The sequence below is a fragment of the Marmota monax genome, unplaced genomic scaffold, assembly GCF_021218885.2.
Source record: "Marmota monax isolate L192 unplaced genomic scaffold, Marmota_monax_Labrador192_F-V1.1 WCK01_AAM20220418_F8-fsc00199, whole genome shotgun sequence".
Classification (NCBI taxonomy): Eukaryota; Metazoa; Chordata; class Mammalia; order Rodentia; family Sciuridae; genus Marmota; species Marmota monax.
Genome location: NW_026694340.1, coordinates 2,589,475 through 2,601,641, shown reverse-complemented (window position 1 = coordinate 2,601,641; position 12,167 = coordinate 2,589,475). Strand labels below are relative to the sequence as shown.

The 12,167-nt window shown below is 39.5% G+C and overlaps 1 protein-coding gene across 1 annotated transcript in view; it reads left to right on the top strand.

The window, feature by feature from the left end:
• Positions 1–6,744, top strand: part of Sar1b (secretion associated Ras related GTPase 1B) — a 30,703-nt gene extending 23,959 nt beyond the window's left edge. The window contains exons 6-7 of the mRNA XM_046467614.2: positions 453–584; positions 1,539–6,744. Coding sequence (XP_046323570.1) covers positions 453–584; positions 1,539–1,655 — 249 coding nt within the window. The 3' untranslated portion in view covers positions 1,656–6,744. The remainder of the gene's footprint in view (positions 1–452; positions 585–1,538) is intronic.
• The last annotated feature ends 5,423 nt before the right edge of the window (positions 6,745–12,167 follow it).

Here is a 12,167-nt window from a genome sequence, read left to right as displayed (position 1 = left end):
ATGGAATAGTCAAATGGATTCTGTGGTCATGGAACATGGTCTGGGAGTTCCTGATTCCTCCTATGTGCCAGGCATTGTAGACGTGCACTATTACTTCATTTAATTCTCACATCAATTCCATAAGGTAGGTGCTACTATTCTCTATTCTGTCTGAGCTTCTGTGAAGCTAACTTGCCTATGGTTGCAACTCATAAGCAGCAGAACCAGAAGTGAAACGATGTCTGCCCACCTCCAAGGGGTTAGCTGTAGCAACTCTACCTCACTGATTTACATAGTGAGCAGAATGAACATTTACAGAAAGAGCTTTTGGGAGACATAAGAATCAAATTTATGAGTCCATTGTATTTACCTTAAGATGTGGGAAAAGTTTGCCAAAAAAATCAGCATGTTGTGTAATGTAGAGAATGAGTCCTTGATTGTTTTTGTATTTTTTTGCTCTTTTTTTTTTTTAGTCACTAATGACAGATGAAACCATTGCTAATGTGCCTATACTGATTCTTGGGAATAAGATTGACAGACCTGAAGCTATCAGTGAAGAGAGGTTACGAGAAATGTTTGGTTTATATGGTCAGACAACAGGAAAGGTAAAAAAAAAAAAAAAAAAAAAGTTTGACAGATGTGAATATTTAATTCTGCAGTAAAAGTGTCTTTAAATTAGGGGCTGGAGTTGTAGCTCAGAAGTAGAGTGCTTGCCTAGCATGTGTGAGGCCCTGGGTTCGATCCCCAGCACCATGTAAAACTAAATAAATAAAATAAAGGTATTGTGTCCATCTACAATTGAAAATATATATATTTGGGCTGGGGATGTGGCTCAAGCGGTAGTACACTCGTCTGGCATGCGTGCGGCCCGGGTTCGATCCTTAGCACCACATACCAACAAAGATGTTGTGTCTGCCGATAACTAAAAAATAAATATTAAAAAAATTCTCTCTCTCTCCTTAAGTGTCTTTAAATTATACAAGCTTTTTTTTTTTTTTTTTTTTCTTTTTTTGGTACTGGGGATTGAACCTAGGGGCACTTAACCACTGAGCCACATTGCCACCCTTTTTTTGTATTTTATTTACAGACAGGATCTCACTGAGTTGCTTAGGGCCTCACTAAATTGCTGTGGCTGGCTTTGAAATCACCATCCTCCTGCCTCAGCCACCTAAATTGCTGGGATTATAGTCATACACCACCACACCCATTTGTCTTCTTTTTAATAAGTCAGCTTTACATTAAAAATATCTAGTTTGGTCATAAACCTACTCAGAATGTTGTCTCTATTATCCATGAAGCCACTTTGTATTTTTTTTCTATGATAGAATATTTTTATTCTTGGGCTGGGGCTGTGGCTCAGCAATAGAGTGCTCACCTAGCACATGCGAGACCCTGGGTTCGATCCTCAGCACCACATAAAAATAAATAAATAAAATAAAGTTATTGTGTCCAGTTACAATGAAAAGATAAATATTAAAAACATAAAGTAGAACCTACTATCTACTGGGGAGTAGAGCTTTTATTTCATAAAGCTCCAACGTGTCTCTCTTTTCTTCCAGGGCAATGTATCGCTGAAAGAACTGAATGCCCGACCTTTAGAAGTTTTCATGTGCAGTGTGCTCAAAAGACAAGGTTATGGAGAAGGATTCCGCTGGATGGCACAGTACATTGATTAACATAGACATCTACCCGCCTCTGCTCCAGGTCTCACATTCAGGCCTACTCAGAGATTTGATCACTCAACATGCATAACTTGAATTCAATAGACTTTTGTTGGATTTAAAATAGATGTTTTTTAGATTATTAATATTATATCAACTTAATTTGAGTGAGAATTGAAAACTGATTCAAGTAAGTTTGAATATCCCAATGTTTGCTTTCTAATTCCATACAAATAGTTTTTAAAGTTTATAATCTGACGTTTACCCCAGCACCATTTATAAAGAGCAACTTTGCAGCAGTACATTTGAAGCACTTTTTAACATTGTGAATCTACAAATATAAACCATATTTAAAAGCTCATCGTGTTAAATTTTTTATGTACTTTTCTGGTACTAGTTTTTAAATTTTAGATCATTTGTCTGCCTCTCGAGTGTACAGTTAATAATTAGCTTATCAATGATTGCATGATGCCTTACAATTTTCAATAATACTTTTTCTTATGCAAACGTCATGCAATAAAACAAACTCTAATGTTTGGTATCCTTGTTGGGCAAATGTTTCATTTGAATGTGTCTTATTTAACTAAGTATATTCTTAAATTTTAAAATATTTAATATACAGGAGAGGGTTTTGGGAAAGGAAATTCCTTTAGAATATTTAGAATAATGTTTAAGTCCCTAAAGGCTTTTGCATTTACAATGTAGCAGTTGTAGTTGGTTGCATCTGGTACCACATTTCTCTTGGAATCATGTGTATTTTTATCAGTAATGCTGCCATTTCCAGTGCTGGTGGACTGTATGTCCCAGTCCCTGTGGGATCAACCTTCTGAAGAAAAGCACATCTACAGTATGCAAGGTTGAGCCTCAGTTTCGTAGGCCTTGTAGTTCCATCCCAGTTATCTAATGCTGAAGCGCTCAAGTTTAACTGGTATCTAGTTTGGTAACCTGTACTTCGCCAAAAATAGTGACAGGCACAAGTCTCATTTATAGGTACTTCCCAGGGCACGCAACAGGTAGGATCCTATGCACAGTTTTGTTGTGTAGACCTGCATATCTAAGGACAAAGAAACAGCTTGTTCTGTGAGGATTTTACTTCTATCCTATAGCTCTTCTGCGTTCTTTGGGATATTTTTGCTTCCTGGTAGGAAGAAAATGAATGTGTTTTTTTTTTTTCTTAATTGCTGTCAGCTAGCTCTTCCTTTTTAATCACAAAGGCTCGTTTTTAGATATAAAACTTGCTATGTGATAGTGTCCACATCCTCACTGTTAGACTCACTAATGAAAATTTAGTTGGTTTTTAAAAGCATTATAATTTCCTAAGAAGTTGAGTTCTTTTTATATGTCTGAGATTCCCATCATGAGTAAAATAAGATGAAAGGTAAGTGCCCAAAATGAATCATAAGAGTTCTCTTCTAATTATAAGCAAGTTTTTATAGTATATTTAACCAGTTCCACTGAGAAGAGATTGTTGCAATTCCATCAAGAATAATTTGAATATCAACCTTAGTGTTTTCTCTAGCCATTTCCCCAGGCAAAGTTGGTATATTTCTTTCTGTCATTGATAATGTAACCTATGAAGCAGATACAGATTGAGGAATGTGACTAGAAGGAATTAGTAAGCCAACAAGATCATTTCTTAACACTTGGTTTTAGTAATTTGGCTATTCTATTTCACTTTCAGCTTGTTTCTAAGTGAAAATGAAAGAATTTCTTCTCTGCCTAGAGACATCAGTAGCACTAAGGGAAAATTAGAAAATGACATTGCAGCCTGTTGGTTTATGTGCCAGATGGTTTACAGTATTCGCTCCTAAAATCCTGACTATACAGAGCTAAGCCTTATTAGAAAACAACTGCATCTTGTTCATGGGTATCTGTCTTCACTACCTTCAGGGACATACCTTTCTGCATGTATTTCCTAGAGGAGCTGTTATAATACTCTAATCATTTTGGCATCAATTGGTAAAAAGGAAAAAAATTAACAGGTTCTTGGTAAAATAGTTTGTTCGAGAACCTTCATTCTAGCTCTGACACTGGGATCAAAGAAACAGGTCACTAAATGGTGGATATTTTCCCAATAATGTAAGAGTCTTATGTCCCGAGGCACTAGAAGTAGAGCTGGCTACATTTAGCTGCAACCAGCTTTCTTTCCACTCCCAGCCAGAGGATTTAACCAGCCAGAGCTGAGAACCCCTCCAGAGCACATTCACTAGGTCAAAGCTCCCCTTCCAGGAAGCAGATTGAGAGAAACATATGTAGAAGGCAACTCTGTAAATGAATGTGCCCCTGTGGAGTGTTTCCTAGGCAAATGTAGGGAAAAGAGGTTAATTCTGTGCCCCACACTAAAAGCTGTTAAAGTATAGTTATTAACACTGTTGTATACAAGTTAAGACTGGATTTTATACAAACAGGCATCATGCAAACAACATTCTAAAATCTGAAGTCCAAAACTCTACAATTGTAAGGTCTGAGCCCACTTTTATATTCTTAAAGTTGTTTTAAGTCCACATCTGTTTGAATGACTGCTATTTATTATACTTTTGGACCATAAGTGGTTAAGTTGATAACATCTAGTTTATCTTGGTGAATCTTTTTTTTTTTTTTGGTACTAGGAATTGAAACCAGGGGCACGCTACCACTGAGCTATATCCCCAGCCCTTTTTATTTACCTTTTTATTTATTATTTTGAGATAGGATCTTGCTAAGTTGCTGAGGCTGGCCTCTAACTTGCAATTCTCCTGCCTCAGCCTCCTAGCAACTCTGCTGGAATTACAGGCATGTGTCACCACACCTGGCTTAGTGAATTTTTAGAATGGAAATGACAGCATTTTAAATTGGTAACAGATGTTTTCTAAAATATATGATTTTTTTTTATGGTTTTGGGGATTGAACCCAGGACCTTGTACATGCTAGACAAGTGCTCTACTAACTGAGCTATATGCCCAGCCATCCTAAAGTATATGAAAAAAATACTGTTCACTATTGGCTTAGTTGAACCAATATCTTTTTGAATGAGTGCCAAAGATGTCTGAATTCAGATATTACCTGCAATAGATCTAAATTTTAGTTTTGTTTTCCTGTCTCCATATACAGATTTACTGTGGTTTACAACATAAAGGCAGAACATTGTTTTCCACTGGTTCCACTTCTTCATGATACTTTCCAGCATGTAAAATACTTGTAAACCATTAAAATAGGATGTTAGCTATGATGATAGTGTTTCTTGTCTTCTGGAAAATGATTTTATTAATCACATTTAAAACCCATCACTGGGCTAGGGATCTAGACTACTAGATCAGTGGTAAAGCACTTGCCTAACAGGCATGAGGCCCAGTACCACAAAGAAAAAAGAAAAAGAAAAAAATATTTTCAAAAATTTCATCATTAAAAACAATGTACTTCTAGTTATCATTTCAGGGAAAAGTTTACATTTCTGAAACTCTTTATTTGGTATGTGACTCATTGTGGTATTTTGATCTTGTTAATCACTTACATGACCGAAATTCACAAGGACTTTTTTTTATTTTTATTTTTATTATTTATTTTTTGCAGTACTGGAGATTTAGCCCAGGGCTTAATGCATGCTTAGCAAGCACTCTACCACTGAGCTACACCCCAAGCCCCACAAGGATTTATTGCCAAGTAAAATTTGACCAGAATACATGAAAACGGCTTATATTTTCTTAAAAATTTCCTAGTTATCTTATTTAGAATGTACTATTTGGGTCATTTTTAGACATATTTGGTGATATTTCACAAATAAAAAACAAACCTCGAGTATTCAAAAAAATCTTACATATTTTGACATAAAGGTTTATGAAAAAACTAGACAGTAAATATAAATTCCTTAATGCAAAATTAATGAGTAATAAAAACTTATTAAAAAAACAGGTTCTGCTATAAATACAAGAGTTCAAAAAAAAACGGTATGCTCTAATTAAGGACTGAATTATCAAAACTGCATGATAATACTTCTACTCATTTCCATTATTGTTGTTCTTTTGAAGTTCAAGTTGGTGCTTTTTAACAGCAACAACAACAACAAAAAAGCTCTTGGAATATGTTACCGTGCCTCTGTGTATAAAGTGAATGGGATTTTTGTTAAAACCACCTTTCCACTCCTGAGCCCTGTAACCATCCCTTTCATATACCAACCCCCACCACCCACATGCACACACTTGAATTTAAAAGATCCCTAAGTAGGAAGGAAATCCACAGTCTATTTTAGATGAAGTTCTGAACCAATGGATTTTTGTTCTCATAATTTAGAACACTAAATAGCTAATATATTCAATGCCATTGATTGATTTTTCAGGACTTTTTCCTCTTTAAAATAGAATCCAAAGTCATCAGAGGAAAGTAAGCAAGGTCATCCAAAGCAAACTTTCGTTTCAGGTGTGTCCCTATCCCAAACAGATCTTAGGACAGAAATGGAAAAGTGATTTCATGCTGAATTATTTTTGGAAAAATTGCACTGGAGTGCATGGATTCTTAAGCATGCATTTTAAATGGGGAATTAGATTTAATTTGGGGGGTTAAAAGAGGGTGACAATTCTATAGTTTTGACAGAAAGGGTTTTTTGTTTGTTTGTTTGTTTGTTTTCCAGAATTGTCATTATCAAGTATAAAGATTCATGTCAGAATGGCCAACTTCACATGAGTGTCTGTATTCCCTGGTGCTGCTCCTAACCTGAACTCATAATCAGTTGCCATACTAAAGCAAGAGCACTCAGGTGAATGTGGTCAAGTTACTTTAAAATTCATAAAAAGTATTTGGCTGAATGCAAAATATGTTGAGGTGGTAAGTCGGTGATCAATTGTTTATCACTAACTTTGTTTGCACTTTCACAGAACACTGCTTGCACTAGGATCTTAGTGTGAATTATAACAATTGTTTTACAGTATATACAGATTGTTAAGCATAATTTATATGAAGATGTTTCTGTTTACTTTTGTGTATTTTACAAAGAACAACTATAATAGATGGTTAAATGTTTTTGAATTGTGTTTGTATGTTATTTTGATTTTGTTCTGTTATCTTTTCACTTCCTATGAATTTGAGTGTGTCAGGAATAGAGAAATAAAATGCTAACCTGGTTGTCAAATAACTCCAGTATTTGGTTCCATTTTGCTGTTGTGTTTTGGTTTTAACTTTTTTGGTTTTTTGCGGCACCAGAGATCAAACCCAGGGCCTTGTGAATGCTGGGCAAGTGCTTCTACCACTGAACTCCTTCCCCCAGCCCAGTTCCATTTTTATTATCAACTCTAATTTTCATTTTGCTCATTAGAAATTTCTAAGACTTTGAAAATTGCAAAGAATTTTCCCTTTGTGCGAACATTCTTATTTGCTTTGTAAGACTGAAAACAACTTAGAGGTAAATTGAAATAGAACTTACACAATGCTGTTCAATAGAAATATGAAAAATAAGGCAACCAGTTGGTTTTATCTATTTTAAGGTTCTCTAACTTTAGTATGCACAGAAACTCCTAGGGAGCTTAAAAAAAAAAAAAAAAATCCCCACCAAAGACTATGATTCAATAGATAGGTTGCTTGAGGGCAGAATAAGTAATCTGAATCTCTTAAGATTTTTATGCTGGATTCTGGATATTTTATTTAGGAGAAACATGATAAAACAATTCAGTACTCCAGCGACTAAACCCGCTGAGGCAGGAGCATTGCAAGTTTGAGACCTGTCTAAACAACTCAGCAAGATCCTGTCTCAAAAAAAAAAAAAAAAGAATTGGAGATGTAACTCAATGGTAAAGCTTCCCCTGAGTTCAATCCCAGTGCACCAAAATAACCAGTGCTAAGAAAAGAAAGTCTTATTTATTTAGCTATTTTTCCTAAATTTAGCTACATAATCTTCAACTAAACTGACATTTGTACCACGCATACATAACTAATGCAGATGTCATAACATTCAGCCTAGTGTGAAGAGACCTTGTTGGAAATAGGGAAAGTTCCTAGGAAATGATGTAAATAGAACCTTTTGGGTAGTGGCCACCATCCTCCTAATTGAAATGTGGGAACAACAGCCTATAAACTTGATTAAAAAGATCCCAGGTCAAGTATGTTGGTATACCTGTAATCCCAGCTAATAGGAGGCTAATGCAAGAGGATTGTGAATTTGAGGCCAGCCTGGACAATTTAGCAAGACCCTGTCTCAAAAGGGAATCATGTGCGGTGGCCTACTCCTGTAATCCCAGGGGCTCTGAAGGTTGAGGTAGGGGAATCAAAGTTCAAAGCCAGCCTTCGCAAAAGCAAGGCGCTAAGCAACTCAGTGAGACCCTGTCTCTAAAATACAAGGGACTGGGGATGTGGCTCGCCTGGCGTGCGTGCGGCCCAGGTTCGATCCTCAGCACCACATACAAAGATGTTGTGTCCGCCAAAAACTAAAAAATAAATACTAAAAATTCTCTCTCTCTCTCTCTCTCTTTAATAAATAAATAAATAAATAAATAAATAAATAAATAAATGGTGATGTGGCTCAGTGGTCGAGTGCCCCTGATTTCAATCCTTGTACTGTCCCTAAAAATAGGTGGGTGGCTAGAAATGTAGCTCAATGATAAAGCACCCAGGGATGTGAGCTGGGCATGGTGGAACACACCTATAATCCCAGCAACTCCAGAGGCTGAGGCAGGAGGCAAATTTGAGGCCAGCTTCAGCAATTTAGCGAGACCCTCAGGAACTTAGTGAGAGCCTGTCTCAAGATAAAAAGGAGATGAAACAGTGGTAGAGCACCTCTGGGTGCTGGGAGCCATTAGCCAAGTAGGTATGACAATTTCCTTGCCAGCGTACCCCATGTTGCAGTGACATTGAATGTAGGTGACCTTGGATTAGGGCGTTCCCGGTTTAGGTTCCAGGTTTAAGGTTTAAGATTATTCCTGCTGGGAATAGGGCGTATCCTGCTGCCTGAGTTCCCCTTGAGTTCTCACGGGATTTAGACAGTATATTTTGGAGATAGAAGCCCAGTGGAGGTGGATTTGGGCAGAGAATGTGGACTTGGGAAGAGAACGTGGATTTCCCCAGAACGTGATTGTAGATGGCTGGTGTGAGTTCGGGAATAAAGAGTTGCTGTTTGAATCTACAAGCTGTGTGGTGGCTCGTGATTGTGTGCCCAGCCAGACTGCTGCATCTGGGTTCAATCCCTGGTACTTAAGAAAAAGGTACCAAAAAGAACTAAAAAACAAGTTGGCTTGCCTCTTCTAGGGCCTTCAAAAAAAATGTTTAAATGTGTGATTTATTTTTTATTTTTATTTATATATTTTTTAAGGGCCTTCAGTTTTGAAAACCGAGAGATCAGGTTCTCTTTGTGGGAAAAGGGCTGAACAGGAGAACTCTAGCCCTATTCTGGGATCCAGAGAGGCAAAGGGGTGGGACCTTCTGTGCCTTAAGACTCCATTGTACCAGGACATAGCTCTGATAGCTCTTAAAGGAAGCCATGCAGGCTGCATTCTTCCCTGACTGTCTGGCAGCAGATGGCAGGGGCAGGAAGTTATTTAGAGAACAGTCTGAGTTTTTCTCCACCCCAGCTTCTATTTGGGGCCATGCTCAGAATCCTTAGGCTCTTGAGTCCTCTTGCACACAGGAGACATGGAGCCCCTCTTAGATTTGCCAGGGTCTCACTCTGCCTTTCTCCTTGAAGAAGCACTGCCTTGACCTTTCTGATTACCAGGGGACAGGGCATAATTTTTGCGCATCATTTCATGTGCACATTTCATGTGCTCAGCTGGGCAAAATAGGGAGCAGGTTCCCTACTCGTTTTCTCTCACACACAAAATCTTACATAAGGGAAACCTTAGTTTTCACCAGGCACTTAACCAAGCATTCTTGAGTGTTGGATTCTGGCTCTGGTGCTTGGCCTTTCTTTCTGCTGCCTTCCCTCAGTCAATCATCAGGCATTTCCTGAATACCTGCCTGTGGGGGGCTGGCATGGCATGAAGGAAAATGGCAGATATCTGTCCAGGTACCTTGGAAGGAAAAAGGAGATGGTTTTCTAAAAGCATGGTGCCGGGGCTGGGGATGTGGCTCAAGCTGTAGCGCGCTCGCCTGGCATGCGAGGGACCAGGGTTCGATCCTCGGCACCACATACAAACAAAGATATTGTGTTTACTGAAAACTAAAAAATAAAAAAAATAAAAGCATGGTGCCTTTTCTACAATGGTCACTACAGCTAGATTTTTTTTTTTTTTTTTTGCTGGTGCCAGGTATTGAACCCAGGGCCTTGTGCATGTGAGGCAAGCACTGCACCAACTGAGCTATATCCCCAGCCCTGCAGCCAAATCTTGAAAACTACAAAGTGATTAAGTGGAAGGTGGTGAAAGGACATTCCAGGCAAATGGACCAGCAAAGACAGAGACAGAAAGATCATGCTGTGATTTGGAGGTTGGTAGAGCTCATTGCCTAAAGATGGACCAGGTAGAGTGTATTAGATGGAGGCAAGACTGCACAGCATACTGGGCTTGGTGGCCAACACGCCTGTAATCCAAGCGACTTGAGAGACTGAGAAACGAGGGCCGCTAGTTTAAGGCCAGCCCTAGCAACTTAGTGAGGCTGTAAGCAGAATGCACAGACTTGCATTGTCAACTTAGTTTATACTTGGACCTCTGAGAGTCTGTCTTGTTCATTCATCATCCTCCATGGCTCCCTTCTCTATGAGAGTCTCTGCTTGATTTCCAGTGACAAAGAACCTGTCCTTTGAAAGCCCTTTTTAAATTTTTTAAGATTTTGAGACAGGTTCTAAGTTGCTGACGCTGGCCTTGAATTTACAAGCCTACTGTCTCAGCCTCCATAGTCTCTAGTATCTAGTTAGCTATACCCTTTCTTCTCTCTCTCTCTCTCTCTCTCTCTCTCTCTCTCTCTCTCTCTCTCTCTCTCTCTTTTTGTGTGTGTATGTGGTACTGGAGATTGAGATTGAATCAGGTGCTCTACTACTGAGTCACATCCCCACTCTTTTTCATTGTTATTTATTGTGGTTTGGGGAATCAAACCCAGAACTTCATTCTTGAAATTTTGAGATGGGGTCCTAAGTAGCCCAGGCTGGCCTTGAACTTGTGATCCTCCCACCTCAGCTTTCTGAATTACAGGCCTGTTCCACTGTGCCTGGCAGCACATACCCTTTTTGTTCCTTTTTTTTTTTTTTAATAGTAGATGGACACAACACCTTTATTTTTATGTGGTGCTAAGGATTGAACCCAGTGCCTCCCACGTGCTAGGAAAGTGCTTTACCAACTGAGCTATAACCCCAGCCCCACATACCCTTTCTTGACTGGGGGACTCCCTAAGATTTTCTTCTTTTTGAGGTCCTCTCTGATTCCTGATGCCTCCACAGGGGCATGTCACCCTCCTCCAACATTGGCCCACTTATGCCTCTTACATATATGTGGTAGAGACCAGGCCTGCCCATCAGCCCTCCTTTCCAAGCCTGGCAGGACTCTGCTGCAGAAAGAAATGGGCACAAATATTACAGCTGGATGCAGGGAGCTATAATATCAGCGCCCAGCAGACGAAGCACCTGACACCAGAACCAGGCAGTCAGTCTCCCAGAGCCTCAAAATAGCAGTTCAAAATATCCACAGGTGAAGCTTTATTTTGCTGAGTCTCTTTTCTCTCTTGGCTTCCTCTTGCAAGCCCTTGGCAGCTCCTCTGAGTCTCATGTTGATCACAACATTCAATCTGATGCAATGGAATGTTCCTTCTTTGCAAAAGGAAGGTGTGGGGGAGGAAGATGACCTAGTCAACTACTTCTTGGGTTACAAGGTTTCAGGTGTGGGGTGACCACAGCTGAGGAGGGGCCCTAGGAGCTCAAAATGCAGCTGGGTGTTTCTTGGCCTAGGCACTGACTGTCACACACATCAGTGGCTTCCCTGATGACCACCAGCTGTTTACAACCACTTTTTTTTTTAATATTTATTTTTTAGTTGTAGTTGGACACAATACCTTTATTTCACTTATTTATTTTTATGTGGTGCTGAAGATCGAACCCAGGGTCTCGAACGTGCGAGGTGAGTGCTCTACCGCTGAGCCACAACCCCAGCCCAACAACCATTTTTTATATGGGAGCTGCCCATGGCTAGTCCCTGCCCTGACCCCAGACCACAGTTGTCCTACTTGAGTTCAGGCAGGCCCATGAGAACTTAGAAACAAACAGGGCTGACCTGCTCAGATTCCAGGAAGTACAAGTTAGTAAACAAATCCTTCTGGCTACCTTGCCTCTGGTCAGCCCGCCAGACTCTTAGGACTCTACCTAAACAACTGTGTCCTGCCCTCCTCTAACACCTTCACACTGGCATCCATGCTGACCCTCTCAGCTCCCCTGCATGATCACCCAGCAGGGGCTCACATCCCTATTTCACAAATGAAGAAACTGAGGCCCAGAAAGGACCAGAATGCAGGTCGCCAGTTCACTGTGACCCCAAGGCCCACAGAATTTCATTTCTAGTCACTTATTCTTTTGTGGCACGTTCATGTATGGATGGATACTCCAGACCTGAATGGCCATATATTGCTTAAAATTAACTGAGGAAGAAG